This window comes from Centrocercus urophasianus, unplaced genomic scaffold (genome assembly GCF_019232065.1).
Source record: "Centrocercus urophasianus isolate 14NV4802_14NV808 unplaced genomic scaffold, USGS_Curo_1.0 seq_61, whole genome shotgun sequence".
NCBI classification, from domain to species: Eukaryota; Metazoa; Chordata; class Aves; order Galliformes; family Phasianidae; genus Centrocercus; species Centrocercus urophasianus.
Genome location: NW_024885211.1, coordinates 565,112 through 582,073, shown reverse-complemented (window position 1 = coordinate 582,073; position 16,962 = coordinate 565,112). Strand labels below are relative to the sequence as shown.

The 16,962-nt window shown below is 56.5% G+C and overlaps 1 protein-coding gene across 1 annotated transcript; it reads right to left on the bottom strand.

Annotated features, from left to right (window-relative positions):
* Nucleotides 1–571: 571 nt before the first annotated feature.
* On the bottom strand, nucleotides 572–12,289 carry NGFR (nerve growth factor receptor). The gene is made up of 6 exons (XM_042836491.1): nucleotides 12,223–12,289; nucleotides 8,748–8,889; nucleotides 4,537–4,896; nucleotides 2,464–2,707; nucleotides 1,369–1,529; nucleotides 572–1,284 (listed from the first exon to the last, which is right to left on the bottom strand). Exons 1-6 carry the CDS (start codon nucleotides 12,262–12,264, stop codon nucleotides 983–985), a joined length of 1,251 nt encoding a protein of 416 aa, XP_042692425.1. The 5' UTR covers nucleotides 12,265–12,289; the 3' UTR covers nucleotides 572–982.
* Nucleotides 12,290–16,962: the final 4,673 nt, after the last annotated feature.

Here is a 16,962-nt window from a genome sequence, read left to right as displayed (position 1 = left end):
GCTCTGCCAACAGCCTCCAGAAGAGGGAGGTGGTGAACCTGCCCCATTGAGTGGGACATCCTCCAGGACTATGGGGACATCCTCCAGGACCATGGCTCAGGGTGTTCACCTGGCAGCTGCTCCTCCAGCATCACTGCTGGGAGAGGAGCTGGGGCTGGGACCCCAAAGCTATGAGCTGGGGGTCAGGTCAGGGCTGGCATGGGGCACCTGGGTGGCTTTGATCCCGGGCCAGTGCAGTGAGGGGCACACCTGGTTTGTGGTGAAGGAAGGATGAGCAAAGCCCTTTCGTCACATCCCTGTTGCAGGCACTTTTTCAGCCCTTTAGAACTTTGGTGTTCCCTCCTGGAGCTCTCCTTAGGGCTGCCCCCAGTGTTTGGTGTCTGCTCTGTATCAAGACCAAACCCTGCCAGCCCTGAGCATGGGGACAGCCCACCCCAAGTTACACAGTGTAGGTGAGGCTGCTGGAAACAGAGTCCTTTCCCTCAACCCTCAGGCACAGCCCCATCCCCAAATCCTGCTGCAACTGCTCTGCTCTCTGTGCCCACCTCAGCTCTGCTCTTTGCTTGCAGCTTGGGGAAAGCAGCTGAATTTGGGGGCATCAGATGGGAGCAGAAGACAACAGTGAGAAAGACAATGGAAAAAAGCGTAGGATGGAGACCTGGAACCAGGAGAAGGCGTTAGAAATGGAGAGAGGAGAGACCTGAGAGTGGTGCTCACTCCTGCCCTCAAGACTGCTTCGGGAGCAGGCACAGAGCAGGACCCTGAGCCCGGGTTATGGGCTGCCAGGGGGAGGCGGCGGTGGGAGGGGGCGATACCGAAAACAGGAGCTCAGTGCATACAGGGCCATAAAGCGAGGAGGGGTGGGGGGCCCCCTCTTCCTCCCCATCTTCCTCTCCAGGGCTCTCGGTGCCAGGGAGGGGGGAGACAATGAGGCAGCAGGGCAGGGGACCCCTGGCTGCACCTCCCCCCCCCAGGCCGCCCTTCACACCGGTGAGGTGGCGGTGGACTCGCTGTACAAGCTCTCAGCGATGTCCCCACGTTGGATCTTCCGGAGAGCCACCAGGAGGGCATCGAGAGTGGCCGTCTCCTTGGCTGACCAGTCAGCCAGCAGCGCTCGGGCGGGCGATTCCTCCCGCGTGAAGCAGTCTATGAGGTCCTCCTTGTAGCCCAGCTCCCCGGCCAGCTGCCGCCACGTCTCCTCCGCCGAGCTGCTCAGCAGTTTCTCCACTTCCTCCTGCTTGCTGGGCGGCAGGCTGGCATACAGGTTCCCGTCTCCCTTTGGTGCTGGGGAAGGCAAGCAATGGGGGAACGTGTTAAGGAGCTGTGATGCTGCGCATCCCTTCCACCCCGCAGCCCTCATCACCCTACCTGGTCCCTGCGTGCTCTGGTTGGGCGGCTGCTGGTCGTGCAAGCTCTGGCTGTCCACTGAAATGCCGCTGTCGCTGTGCAGCTTCTCCCCCTCCGGGGAAGGCGTCTGGTTCACAGGGCGGTTGTTGGCTCCCTGCTTGTTCTGCTTGCAGCTATTCCACCTGCACAGAAAGTGGTGGTGGCACTGTCACTGTCCCCCTGATCAGCATCCCTTTGCTTGCACCTTTCCTTTTGGGAGTGGGTCCGTTGCTTTGTGCCCTGCTTGAGAGCATTTTCCCAAGGAGATGTGCATTTTTCATGCAACTTTTGGCTCAACCTCTGCAGCAGATGCACCAGGTTAAATCAGCTCTGCTTTTGCAGGTGCCCAGCTCCTGAACTTTGCAATGGACCAGGACCAAGCCCCCTTCTGCATGGACCCACACACACGTGCCTGTGCCCCTGGGGCACATAGGGCTGTATGCAGGTCCCCACGTGCATCGCTGCACCCACATGATGGCACAGCTGTGGCTGCTGCCTTCCCATGTCACACCCGTGCCTTAACACCTATACTGCTGCCTTCTCGTGGTCTGTGCACGTGATGATTTATGCCCTCTGGGGCTGGAGCGGAGCCACCACTGAGTCCAGGGTAGTGACAGGGATTTGGATGGATGAGATCGGTTTGGGCAGCACACATGGAGCTCAGCAGATGCATGAGCCCAGGGATGAAGTCCTGGTTGAGAAGGGATGTGAGGGGGCACTGACCCCCCTCGTGGTGCCCCCAGAGATGCACAGAAAGCAGCCAAGCCAGTCCTGACCTGCAGGGCCAGGTGCACACCCTGGGATGAGCTGCTGACTATGATCGGATATGATGTGCATGAGCAGGGGGGGCTGAGCAGGGGGTGTTTGTGATAAGGGTGTGGGAGGGCACGGCTTGCACCCCTATCCTGCTGCAATCTTCCCTTTCCTCCCCTCAGCTGCATTTTTGGGCATTTCAGCTCCTGCCCTCCCTCATTTTGCAGCACTCTTGCTGAGTGCTCCAAAGTCAGGACCTCAAAGCAGGGGACACAGCCTGCTTCCCACTACCCACATCCCCACGGCGCTGCCCCAGCCCTTTACCTTTTGAAGGCAATGTAAGCCACCAGCCCCACCACCACGGCTGCCAGGATGGAGCAGTACACGGGGATGAGGTTATCAGCAGTGCCACGGCTCACGACAGGCTGCGAGCTGCCCATGACAGTGGTGACAATGTCTGCCAGGGTGGTGGCCATCCCCTCGGTGTTGAAGGGGTCCCTGGTGATTGGCTCGGGGCTGTCAGAACCTGCCAGGGATGGGGTGTGCGTTGTCCAGCGTGGGTGGAGGTCTGTCAGGAGGGAAAAGGAATGACAAGAGTCGGCCATGTACCTGGTGGTGTCCTCCAGCAGCTCTGGCACAGCCCCTCGTTTTCATGCTTATCCTTGCAACCACCTCATCCCCAAAACCCCAGGAAGAACTGAAGCTGTTCCCAGATCCAAATGGTGCCTGATGGTGGCTGTGGTGCTGGGACATAGCTTTGAAGGCTTTTCTTTCCTTGCACTAGGTTTTCTCAAGTCCTTCCAGCAGAGGAAAATCATTGTCTCCTGTTGCTTATGGATATCCAGCCCAGCACAAGCAGCATTTATCCTTTCTGAGGTTTTGTATCAGGAGAGAAAAGCAGCTCTTCTCCCAGCTACGCAAGCCTGCTGGTGAGCCTTGGGCTCCTGTCTCTGGTCCCAGAGAGCTGATGTTGGACATGGTCCCTCAGATGCATCTGCAGCTGCTTCCCATCTACCCCACATGCAGGCAGAGCAGCTGCCTCTGCAGCTCACAAGGAGCCACGTCTGCCTGCATTCATCTGCTGCCAGCAGCACCAGAGTCGGGATTCAGGCCCTGGGAAGGGGGGACCTCACTCATCCCCTTCCCCTGTCCCCTGCCTGCTAGGTGTGCACTGCCAGCCCAGCTCCATTGTGGGAGTAACCCTGTTCACACCCATACACTCGCACACAGATGCCTCATGGAGCAGATATATCTTGTCTTGCACCACGATGTGTTCACCCGTGGCTGCCCAAACAGCCCCTCAATGCCTGCCTCCCTCAGCTCTCCCCATGCCCTCCTCCAGGGACTTCTCTTGTGCCCACTGTGAGTGCTGCAGGGCCATGTCCCTGCTCTGCCTCCTCAGAGCTGTGCCACTTCCTTGCCCCCATCATGCCTCAACCACCTTTCCTGGGCACAGCCCAATTCCTGCTCTCAGCAGAGCCTATTCCTGCACAGAAACAAATATACAGCCCTGATGCAACACCCAATCCAGTGCAACACCCAATTTGGCTCTTGCAGCCTCTGCTCTTGCATTCTGGACCCTCCACCTCCGCCACAGCACATGGATCACGCTGTGTTCTGTCTGCTGGCTGTCCCAGGGTGGGAAGGAAGCCGTGGCATCTCCCAGTGCCACCCCCCAAGCTGGACCCCTCTGCCCTTTCAGAGCATCGCTCCAGTGGCGGCATGGCTGCATCCGGCGGGGCCCCGCTGGCAGCTAACAAAGCTCACCCTGTGCTCCTTGACTTATGGCTCCATTTACTCGACCCCACCAAGGGATCAGCCAAAGGGAGCTGCGCTGGCCGCCGCCTCACACTGTGAATCAGTAGCGGATGGGACAAAGCCCCTTTCTCTGTCACTGCACTCAGGGCAGGGAACTGCACTGCTGCTGCCAAGGAACAGCCAAGGAAGAACCCAGAGCCAGCCCCCCCTGAAAACCTCTCAAACAGCCCCCACCAGAGTCTGGGGGCTGCACAGAGTGGAGCAGAGGGGCTGCTGTATTGAATGATGCAAAATCTCCTGCTGCTCCCCAGCTCTTTTAGAAGGCAGCAGCAGTTAATTCCCATGAGAAAGCCACGAGCTGTCGAATTCCCTTTTGATGAAGGCTCTGGTGGCTGCAAAAGCAGCATCAGAGCTGCTGAACCTCTTGGCTGAGCTCATTAGGAAGCTGCATAATGAAATGCCCAAGGGGACCTCAGCTGGACATGAGATCCTCTCTTCTCCACCACCCTTGGGGATCTGCACCCACCTCCCCATTGCAAAGGAGAAACTGTGGCATAGAGCACTACACCTGCTTGTGCTGGCACCATGAGACACAAAGAGCCCTGCTCTCCCCTCCAAGATGGAAAAAGGCAGCATTACCTCTGCACTCCGCATCGGAGGTGGCCGTGCACTCCTTCACCATCACCTCGTTCTCCTCACAGATGGTGCAGGGCAGGCAGGGATCCACAAAATTGGCCTCATCAGAGAAGGTGCCCTCAGGGCATTCCTCACAGACAGTGTCCTGTGTGTCCCGGCAGGGGAACATGAGGCCAAAGCCCACTTCACAGATGCTGCACTCCTTGCAGCTCCCGCTCAGCTCATTCTGGAAGTAGCCGTAGGCGCAGCGGCAAACGGCGTCGTCTGACTCCACGCAGGGTGCAGACATGCTGTGCAGCCCCACACACTGCGTGCAGGGCTTGCACGGTTCTGTGGCACTCACTGTGTCCGAGTAGGTCACACCTGGGGGGGGGAGACAGAGGGTGGGGTGAGGAAAGAGACCATGAGGACATCCCCATCCCTGTTGGTCACATTGAACACCAGCGCTGGCTTCAGTGCTGCCCTCAGTTCCCATCCAGTCCAGGGGAGCTGGGTTTGTGCAGGAGCCACAACTCTTCACCATTTTCCTCCTCCTCTGAGATATAGGGTGTTTTTCCCTACCTAGCTCCCCAAAAAAACACCTAGCCCCTTCCAGCCCCAAGCATCTCTGCAGGCTCCTGCTGCCCTTTCCCTTCCCATGAACAGCATCCTCCTTTTTGTAGCAATTCCCCATGCTGAGCCATTGACTCAGGTCCCTTGAACTCCTGCAGCCTTCAGCACACCCAACCAGCTGTGGCCATGCACTCAGTGCCTCATCCTATAGCATCCTCCCCATTCCCCATCCGTAGACACTCCCCATGGCCATGCTGGTACCCTACAGCCATTGCATCACAGAAGCTTTCTCCTCTTCATCCTTCCTGGTGGTGTCTCTTGGGGCATAACTGCCCTGTGCCCCTTCCTTGGCCTTGCAGGAAGCCAGGGAATACAGAAGGTGATGAGAACAGGAGGTTACAACACTAACTGCTGACTCCTCTGACCCTGGGGCTCTGGGCTCTCCAGTTTCACTGCGCAGGATTCACTTGGCCATGTAAATCAATCCTCTTCTGAAGCCCTCCAAGCTGCCCCCGCACTGCTGCCCTCCTGATCCCCAAGGTGCTTGGGCTATTTTTGTTTTATTTTTAACACAGGAAGCTGGGATTAGTGCCTGTCCTGGAGGGCACAGCTGGTCTCCCTGAACTGTGTGCTTCACAGCGGTTCCTCCACAGCCCATGATGCCAATCCCCACCTCCTCAATGGAGAAGGTATTGGGGGATCAAGTGCAACCTGTCTGCTAGCCCTGCTCTTGGAAAGGGCAACTACTCACACATCTGCCTTTAGATTAGAGGTGGCAATTTCCTCCAAGTGACAGTGGGGCTGTGCACCCACCCTGTGCCTGCAAAACTTTCTGCTGTGGCCTCCCAGCACCTTTGGTGGCCTCCAGCTTCCCTGGGTGTCCCACAGGAGACTGAGGATCCACACAGGGCTGCTCAGGTGCCTCACTTTTGGGACAGAGGGGAAAGGAGAGCCCTGAGACCCCTGTGAAGGGCTCCAAAGGACAAAGCAATGCACCCCAAAAAGACAGGGGAACAGCACTGAGATGGCATAGGGCTGAGAACAGCTTCCCAGTGCCATTCTCCAGTGGGGACAGCATCTTCTTACAGCAACCACCCCACATATCAGCTACACCCCATGTGTGCAAATGTGCCCAAACCAGCACACATAGGCAACGGCAAAGGGTGCAGGGGCAGAGATGCTCCGGGTCGACTGTCAGCGTGCACTGCACCCATTAACCTGGGCTCTTGGCTTGCATTATTCTGAATTATTGATAGATACCATTAGAGCAGGGAAGTGGCCAGGAAAGGCATACGGCTGAGTGGGCACATTTGCAGTGGCAGCAAGGTATCCGAGCTGAGCAATTACAGCTGAGATTCAAACAGGGCCCCCTCCCTCCTGCAGCAACAGAGGCTGGCGAAGGAGATAAATAAATCATGAGGCAGAAATCAGGAGGGGGGGGGGGGGGGGGGAAGGGGGGCTGGCAAGGGTAGAGGGAAGGAAGAAGGGAAATTATAAAAAAAGCAAGTGGCCATTTGGTCTGATGGAGGGAACATCGCCTCCAGGCTTTGGCAGGGGAGGTGCTTTGATAGTAGGACATTTCTTGTGAAACAGTTTGAGCAGTGAGTTGAGAAGGCAGTGAATCGGGAAGAAGGCCAAGGCAAAGCCTCGGAGGCAGCCCAGGGTGGAGGTGGGGATGTCATGACCAAGGGCTACACCCTAATTCCTCCCTGCTGGCTCTGCTTGGTAACTGGGGCACTCTGTGCGAAGGAGCTGCACCCACAGCACCCAGGGAATGCCATGGAGGAGAAGGATGGGAGCAGCTCCACAAAAGATCCTGTCCCCATCCCAGTAGAGGCTGGGATGCTCCAAGCTACCTCTCCTCCTAGAAATCTTGCCCTGAGCTCAGAGGAAAGCTGGGAACCCTCCTGCATCACCTGCACCCCAGTGCCCACCCAGCATAAGCATCAGCATCTCCCCATCATAGCACCTAGATGATAAGATGATAATCCTGCTGGCATTAACAGTGCATGACCACAACTGGGTCAGAGCTGAGGGTATAAAGCAGGTGAGTTTGCAGTGGAATTATCCCCATCTGTGGCTCTTCAACATGTATGCTTTTTCCTCTTGGTGCAATGGGGGAGCCAGGTCATCTCCTTGGTGCTGCTTCCCATCAGAGTGTAGGGGCTTGGTCCTGTCCTGGGGTTCATGCTGTGCTGTCAGAACAGCCCCACTGTGCAGTGGGGTGAGCAGGGGGGGTGCTGTATTTTGGAGGCCCCAGGTAAAGGATGAAAGGGCTATGAGGCATCTGGAGGGCTCAAAGGGGAAATAGAGGCACGGGAGCTACAGGGAGCGGCAAAACCAAGCAAAGCACTAAGTGCAATGCTGAGAGTGTTTGCTCCTGGCTGCTGTCATCACTGCAGGGGTGGAGAAAGGAGCCCGATGCTTTCCAGCTCAGCTCCCTGACCCAACAGATCTGGTGCCAGGGGTTAACCCTGCAGCAAGAATGCAACTGTTGGGGCAGGACAGAGCAAGCTGGTACGCAAACCAGAATAGCAGCATTCACAAAGCTACCAACAGCCATGACTTAACTGATTCACCCAGGTCCTGCTCTCCCCCATAATCTCTGCATCCTCCAGGGAGTGTAGAAACCCCTTTCATCTCCCACTTCCCAGAAAGGACATGGGAATAATCCATCTCCTAGCCTGGAATTGCAGGGGGTTATAGGAAATGCTGCTCTAAGTAACCCTGGTGTGCAATGCAACCCTTCCATGCCCTCTGGATTTGCTTCCCTGCATCCTGGGAGCTGGGCTAGGGCCAGGAACAGCGAGCAAACCTGCCCCAAGGTTGCAACCAGGGGGATGCAGCTCGGAGGGCAAGCGCTGCTCATTGATTTTGCAGAAAGGCAGAGGTATTTTTAGCACTGCTCTGACACTGCTCTGTGCTGGTGCTGCTCAGGTTATAGGGCTTCTCCCCCCCCCCGCTCTCTGACTCTTTTTACTTCCCCTACAATCGTGCTCTGCCAATTCTGCCTTTCAAATCAGAGCTTGGCTGGCACAGATCCCCCTACAAATATTTGTCCCCAGGTCTTCAAAGAGCTTGCAGCAGTAAATTTGCAGGGTAGATCGTTTTCTGCCTATCATGGCATTGTTTAAACAGTAATAGCTGGACCACTTCATCTGCAAGCATTTAACCAGCTCTCCTGCGCAAAGCTCCGGCCGACATTTATGAAGCATTTGACATAGGCAATGTGCCTGGAGTCAGCCAGCAGAAAGCTCCCCGCCTCTCTTGGGGACTCATGATTTGCTTCTCTCCCCTCCGACTTGCTTTTATTTCGCGGCCTTTACAAGGTAAAAGTAGCAATAGTACAGGTGGCTCCTGAGATATCCCCATGGCTGGGTTGGAAAGCAGTGTGGGGAGAGGAAAATCCAGGAGGCAATTTTGAGCGAGGAGCCATCCATGCAATGGAGGAACTGGAAGGGAATCTGATGCCTGGCACCAATGGGTCCCCAAACAGGGAGAGCTGCTGGGCAGGCATTGGGGAAATACTGAGGTTTGGGGCTCTGTGCAATGGGAAAATGGAACCCAATGACAAAAAGCACATCCACACAATGGATGTGCATAGGACAGACACACAGGTGCCCACTCGTGTTCCCCAAAAGCCCCCATGTATCACTACTCACTGTCCAGGCAGGGCTCACAGACGGTCTGGTTGACCCCACAGGGCTGCACAACGCCCTCGCCCAGGTTGCAGGCTTTGCAGCACTCACCACTCGTCGTGTACATCTCGGTCAAGCACTTTTCCTTGGAGCCCCAGGTGGGTCCCTGGGAGAAAAAACAGCCCAGAGATGATTCTTGTTACAGGATAGGCAGAGAGAAATGTTGCGTCCAGGGAGGGTTGTGCTGTGGGGTGGAATTAAATGCCTGGGCTAAAGGGGAGGCTGTGTGTTAGGTATAGGGTTTGGGAGAAAGGGGAGGTAAATGACTTTCCTATGCGAAGCTCACTCATTTGCAAAGCTTCTGCTAAGTAGTGCTGACTGAAGGAGGCAATGACAGCCCTTGGTCTGGGCTTGTGGGTCTTAGGGGGATGCTGGCTTTTCTGTAGGGTTACAGCCTTACATCCCATCACAGAAGTCGTTTTCTCTATGGATGCTGTGCTGTCACAGCCCTCCCCTGCCTGGGAAAAGCTGCCAGCCCAAGTGAAGGGTTCAGAGGGCTAAGGTCCCATTTCTACACTGGGATCAGAAATCAGCCCCCTCGGTGGAAATGAAGACTTTGACAGGAGCGCAGAGAGCTTCAGCTGTTTGACAGGAATAAGTGTACTAGCTTATAAAACCTGTCATCACATATGGAAGCAATAAATGTGCCATGAGCTGTGCGGTTAGAACCTCTGCACATCCACTTTGTAACATGGGGAGCAGAGATGGCCATTCCCCAGAGCACTCCTTGGCCAGGGGTGATGTGTGGGGCTGGCTTTGCTCCTCCTGCTCACAGTCAGGAGGGTCGGGAGTTTCCTCGTGCGGCAGCTGGGATGAGTTTGTATGGAAGGAGGATGGGGCAGATGGTGTCAGGGCAGATGGTGCTGTTGGGCTGCGGGTCGGACACACTGAGAGTGAGGCAGCGAGGAGGCAGGGCAATGCTCAGAGCTGGGGCCACCCGAAGGGACAGCAGCAACAGCGGTGCTGTGACCATCCAGGATCGGTTCTATGCGCTCGCTCTCGGGGCGATGGTGCTCGATGGGGAGGCTGCTGTAGGGGATGTGCTCCTTTCGGGGAGACTGTCCCTTTGCCACCAAGATGAGGCTGATTTTGGGTGGGGGGAAGAATTCTCCCGGCAGCAGAGGAGCTCCCAGTCCCCGTGCATCTGGACTCCTCGTCAGCCGTTTGGCCGCCGCTCTGCACAATGCGCTGTTATGAACTCATGGACGCATCAGCCGGCATAAGCCGGCCCGGCCCGAGACAATGGAGCGCCAATTATAGGCATCTGAATGACAAAGTGCTCCAATTACCCTTCGCTTGGAAGCGTGTGCCTTCCTTCAGCGCCGCTTTGCCAGCCCGGCTTGGCACCGATCCCCAACTGCAAGGGTAGGATGCTTGGCACTGGGGTACCCACCCAGCACCCTCAAATAACAGCTGGGAAATGGGCTTGGGGGTGAGCAAAGGGCTCGCTCTGCAACAGGGACAGCTCTAGGCAGCAGCGATGCCCGTTGCAGAGAGTGGAGCTGGAGCTCAACCCGTTGCTTCCTTTTCCCCAGCACCTGCAGCGTGTCCCCCTGCTCGGGAAGGTTTGGGGAAGCGGGGAGCATCCGAACTTGGCTATAAATAGTGTTGGAAAGGCCGCAGCGGTGCAGCTGGGGCCGCAGCAGCTAGCTCTCCCACGCCGCCCGCGCCTGAGGCAGCTGCAAAGCAACCCCACAGGGACAGAACCCGGCTGCGCTGCTTCCTCTGTGCCAAACCGGACCGGACCCCCCCAGCCCCGACCTCCCCCCAGCTGTCCAACGCTCCACGGTCCCCTCCTCGTAGGGCTGTCCTACCCTCCGCGTTTCTAAACGACGTGGAAAACGCACCTTCCAGCCCCAGATGCTGCACCCCCCCCCCCCCTCCCCACGCCTACGTTTCCCTTTCTGCATCTCGAGCGCCGAAACATCCATAAAGATTAACACGCTTATAAGAGGGGCACATGGTCTGCATTAGCCCGCTGAAATGTGCATGTTATTAACACAACTCCCGTTAACAAAGCCACAGGTATTAACACCATAAAGCATTTTGACAGCTGGACTGAGGGGGGGAGAAGGAAGGGGGACGCGCTGAGGGTGCGAGCAACACCTTTGAAAGCTTTTAATTGCTTTTGGAGTAGTTTTGGCGTTCCCCTGCCCTACAGGGGGTGGCGTTGGAAGAAGATGTGCGCAGCGCAGCAGCATCATCTCCCAAACCCTGGCAAGGAAATCTGTGCTGCTCCGAAACGGGGAACGGCAGCAATGCTGCAGCTGGAGACGGGCCCAGCAGCAAGCCTGGATCCGAACGGCCTGCAAGGCTGACAGACGGGTTCTGTGTATTTTGGCGGGGCACCCTGTCTAGAAAAGGCCAAAGCTCTGGATCCCTACACTCCCCAAACTTTGGGCAGTGGGAGAAGCCACATCTGATCTGTGTGGGTCCTGCAAAGCTCTGCCTCCCCCCCCCAGCAAAATCAGCTTCAGTCTGAGCAGCACAGGTAACATGCCATGGAAATGGGGTGCTGGGGGTACAGCCACAGCTGTGAGGCACGTTTGACCTGTCCTGCTCAAAGCTCGGAGGAGCAGTGGGTTTCCAACTACAGCAGATCTCTATGGGGCTGGGTGGGCTCAGCAGGTGCAATCCTAGGGGCAGCTCAGACCTGAGGGGTAGCCTGCAGGATATGGGGGACACCAATCCCAGCTTGGAGCCATGAGCCATTCATACTGCTCTCCCCCTCAGTCTCCACATGAACCTGCTGAAGCAGCAGCTTTAACACCCTGCCCCAGAGCTTCCTGCTGCCCACTGAGCCCTCTGGGACCCCACAGATCCTCCCGCAGCAAAAGCCCCATTTCTGCCCCGGGTGGCTCAGTGCATCCCCACATCCCCAGCTCTGTGTGTCTCCTTCTTCTCTGGTCCCCCTTATCCCTAAGTTTTATCTCCAGCACAGGCTGAGGCTGTGCCCATCCCGGTTTTGCCCTTCACATTGAGCAGTGAGTTTCGAGCCAGGAAGGGAAGGTCTGTGAGAGTTTTTGAAGGTGTGGGGTTCGGGAGGTGGGGGAACAGAGCTGGGGCTGCTTTCTTCCCATAACCTCCTGTGGGGAAAAAAGGGGCAGCAGAGCCCAGCTCGGTGCCAGCAGGACACGAGGGGCTGCACAAGAAATCCCTATGGTGTCCATCCCTAAGGTGTCTCCACCACCACCACCACCACCCACCTCCCCACTCCTCTCCCTCTGCACCCAAACCTTCTGGGACCCTCCACCCCATACAATTGGCACTCCCACTTGCCGATACCCTCGGGACCTTGCAAGCAGAACCCCACAGTCCCGTGGTACCCCTTCATCCCACCCCCAACCGGTGCCAGCGGGACCGGGGCAGCCCGTGCTCTCCCTGCCCGCTCCCCTCTGGATCCGGCCCCCCTGGGCTCAGCCCGCAGCCCCGCACTCACCGCCTGCAGCAGGAGCAGCAGCAGCGGTACGAACCCGGCCATGGTGCGCCGGGGCCGCCTCGCATCCCCCGGGCTGCCCTCCCTCTGCCTCCCGCCGCCTCGGCAGCACCAGAAAAGGGCTGCAAGTCCCTCCTCCTCCTCCTCTCCGCCCCCGGAGCATCACGGCGAGCAGCCGAGCCAGCACCCTCCTCTGTCGGTACACAAAGCCCGGACCCCTCCCCAGCACCCACCTCCCCCCCACGAAAAGCTTTTGGCTGCATTTGGTCTCAGTCCAGCCGTCCCCTCCACCCTTCAATGATTCGCGTCCATCTCTCCCCACACACTCTTCCCTGCTGTCTGTCTGCCTGTCCGTCGCTCACACACCCACGTCCATCCATCTCTGCACACTTCGCTCCAGCCCTCCACCAGCACCGTCCTCACGATGGGTTTGCAAATGGGTTCGTTAATTAGAAGAACAGAGCGAGGCTCCGAGCTGTGGCTGGGATGGGGTGACCAGATCCCCTCTGGCTGCACGGCCAAGGGACAATATCCAGCAGGTGACACCCCCAGCACCCAAACTCAGCACTGTCACAGCAATCCCAGCCACAGAGAGAATTTCCCTTTGTCACTACAAGAGAGGCTGCAGTGCCCAGAGCCACCTGCTTCTGTTTGTAGTTCCACCCGCAGGTGCAAAACAACACATTGACATCCTTCCTCTCCTACAGCCCCAACATGTGCTGCTCCCCTGCATTTCACTTTACTACAGAGCTGCTCTGTCCCCATCCTGCCCAGCCCCAGCCCCGTGCTTGTGAGCTCAGCTGCGTGTCAGGGAGCGGAGCTGGAAATGTCACGGCCTTTCCCCAGCTCGGTTTGGCTCCTGCCTTGGTGTGTCAGCACCAAAAACTCTCTTTGTAAGGTTTGCTGGAAAAAAAGAATGCAGCCAGTTTTGTGTGGCTTTGGTGAGAAGGTTTGCTGGAAGCTGCTCAGAAATGCTGGCGCCGGGGTTGGGAGGAATTAAGGATTCCTTCACCCCCTGCTCACGTCACTCTGCCCCCAGTGCTTTCACCTAGCATAGGATGGAGCAGTGGTGTCTGTGGGTCTGTCTGTGCCACCCTGCTGCTGCCCATCTCTCAGCTTTACTGTGTTGGGATCACAGCATTATCCTGTTGGCAGACACAAGCTGGATTCCCTCTTGAGCAGCGAGCTCCTAACCTTAGTGACTCTATAAGTCTACAATCTGTGATGCTTGCGTGGTTGGCAGCTCCTGGCCCGCTGTATAACCAATAGATATATAGGTGTTATAATTAAGAAGTACACAAAAGAGTTTGGCTAAGCAGGTTATTACACCAAAAAAAAGAATAGATAGAGGGCTTATACCCTTGTCCAGGGTTCATTGGAAAACTCCAAAAGGAGATATCTCCAGAAAGAGATCCTTCCCCACTCCTAAATGGTTCTAGGAGAGGTGCCGCCAGGCTCCATCCCTTCTGGCAGCATAGGTGAATTGCTTTCACTTGTGCTCCCAGGGCTGACTCATTGCTCACCTAAGGTGATCAATCAGAGGTTCAGGCTGGGATCAGCAGTTCCCATACACCCGCTCACACCGTGCTGTGGGAAGCTGGGACTGGGGCTTTGAGGAAAGTCCCTCTTTAAATAGGATTAACCCGAAGCCAAAGCTGCTGTTTGTCCTCTGATGCAGTGACATGGGAACACGTGTGAGCCACATGGTGGTGGGTTCAGGGCCAGCTGGGGACAGGGCAGCATGCACAGAGCCTGGATGTGGGCGTGGGGACATGGGGATGGGATGGCTGCCACCCACCATGAGGCAAGCATTGCCCTTTTCAATGCTTGGATGATTGGAAATGGGGCAAAGCTTGTGGACATCTGGCAGAGCCAGGCACAGCAGGGGGAGCAGCCTGGGTCTTATAGCTCCAATTGCCTTTGCTGTTCTGCTGCAGTGAGCTGAGGGGAAGCTGAGCTGCTGCCATGGGTCCATTTCATCCATTCACAGAATCACAGAATTGTAGGGGTTGGAAGGGACCTCCAGAGATCATTGAGTCCAACCCTCCTGCCAAAGCAGGTTTTCTCCACCCCAGGCTGTGGCCTTTCCCCGTGGGATGCACCGCCGTGCTGCAGCACTCCCCTGGAGGGGGGATGACAGGAGGAACTCCCCCAAGTCCCAGTGCAGAGCTCGGGTGTTTTATGATGCTCAGACACCACCATGAGTGTCACCCCAAGAAAAACCTCACCACAGTGATGCAAAGCAGAGACAGACGGACAGAGACGGCCGCTCAGATGGGCTGCATCTGCACGGGGCCGGGCAGGCAGCCAGCACAAGTAAGTGGAAACTGCTGCTCCATCCCAACCCGTGTGGCTCCTTTGGTTAAAGCACTCCTAGAGCTGTATGTTAACCCCCACCTCATGCTTTTTTTTCTCCCCCAGAAAGGTTGTGGCCCTTTCCTGGCTCTGTGCAATGACAAAAGGCATCTTAAAAGTCTGCTGTCACCTCTCAGAATTAAAACAAAGGCTCTGCATTTGCTCAGAGATCGTCCTCAGGGCTGCTAGCACAGCACAGCACTGGCTGCTGCCCTGCAAATCCCAACCCCAACCAAGAGGTCTGCCCACCCTCAACCAGCTCCCTGTGCCACAGCACGGCCAGCCATGCCCTGGGGCAGCTCCTGGCCATTGAGGGGGGCTGAAATTGTGGCTCAGTGATGCTCCAGGTCCTCCTGAGCCACAGTGAGATACGCTGCAGTGACACCATGCTTGCCTCCAGCAATGCTGGTTGGTGAGAGCAGGTTGGAGAACGGAGAGCAGCCCATCTGCCTGTAAGGAAAAATGGGGCTTCTGGATTTGCTGCTGGATCCTGACCACATTTTGGGCTGGGAGGTCATGCACAGAGGATTCACTGCTGGGGGAGCACCGTGGGGTTCCCTGGGTTGGCTAGGCTCAACCTTATTTGTGAATGTGAGCATCAAGGAATGGGGCTGAGAGCAGAGGTGAAGAGCAAGCAGGGAGGGCTCCTGAGGGGAAGCATCATTCCTGGGAGAGACAGCTGTGCCCCATGGGCCTCTCCCCACTGGAGCAGGGAGGTTTAATTAGCAAAAGCCCAATTACAGCTCGGCAAAACACTGTATCCAGTCCCTCCCAAGGACACAGCGCCCGTCTCACTCTATCCTTATCTTCCTTCAGGCTCATCCAGGTCTGCCCCCATGCGCTTTGCAAAGACCAAAGGTCTCCAAGCTATGTTTTCAGACCCTCCCACCACCCTACAAGGACTCCTGGAAATAGCACAAACACAGAAGTTCAGAGCAAATTCCTGCCTTCAAACTTCTTATCAGTTTCGCTAAAAAGCGTTGGGAATTAGTTTCCCAACGAAGACAGCAACACAGTAATGCCACATTATAAATAAAGATGAATAGATAATACACATTGGGAAAATATCACCGTGCTGCCCCGGGGCTGAGAGAGTGAATAGAGGGCTACAGAGAAAAGCAAGGGTGGGATGTGGTGCTGCAGTGTCATGGGGTGGGCTTCCAGGGCTGGGAATAAGGCTAGGGGCTGTGCTGTGCACTTCGATGAGGGCCAAGGCCACCTCTGGAGAGCAGGAAGGGAGAAGGGATGAGTGGAAGCTGAAGGCTCCCTCTGGTTCTCCATGCAGTCAATGGGGTTTGGGCATGTAGAAGCTTTTAGGGCTTTTGAGCACAGCAGGGTTCTCACTCCCATCCTCTGCCAGGTGCTGCTGCAGCCCCAAACCCATCTGCTCTGCACTGAGGGGGTGATAGGGAGCGGTGGGGTGAACAGATCCATCCCCAGCTGTGATCCAGCTGTGGTTTAGGGACTGCTGGTCACTCCCCCAGGTGAGGTGCAGGAGCACTGGGCTGCTGCAGGCTTGGGCAGCAGCATTTTACCATTCAGGGGAAAACTGCTCTCTTGATTTAGAAAGCCAGGGAGGGACTGCCTGTAAAACCTTCCCCTTTTTCCTTATGTGGGGGTTACATACAGGCTGCAGAATGTGTGGGGTGCTGTAAAACCCAGAGCCTGTGCTGAGCAGGCAGTAATTCCTATGGTATGGGACTCAGATGGTGATTTTGGGGTTGATTTCACCTATTCAGCCATTCCCAATTGGGCTGGGGGTAAAAGATCCCACAATCTCAGAGTGATCTCCTTGCACTGCTGTACCCGTTGGTGTTGGAGTACAGATGGGAATCACACAGAGATCAGTGCTGGGGGAGATGCACAGCAGTGAGGAGAGTGGAGGGCATGGGGGAGATGGGGGGTACGTGGTGAGGGGCTGCATGGCATGGGGCCATGGGGCTGCCCTGCTGCTGTGCTTTGATTTGGGCTCCTGACAGGAGATCTTGGCTCTTGGGTGTCCTTGATGAAACCATGGGGTCAGAGTGATGGGGCTGTGTTTGGGTGCCTGTCATGGGGCAAAGGCTCTGAGCACCCTGAATGCAGGGCTCTGAGCCAGGAGGGTTCACATCCCACCCATAAGGGAAGGCAACGGAGGGATGCAACATTCCCCAAACTCACACAAACCTGATTTCCATTACTATCAAAGTGTCCCAACCTGGTTTTGATTACCCTCCTTGATTTCCATGCCTGTAATTTCTCCTAATGCCTCTCTCCAACCGTTCCCCCTCTCTTTTTCAGCTGTTAATCTCCAGCCCCAAGCTATCCTTTCCTTCCTTTTCCCCATCCTTTTTGTGCCATCCATCACCGTGCACAGAGGGGTGGGGGGGGTCACAGTGCTGTGGGGAT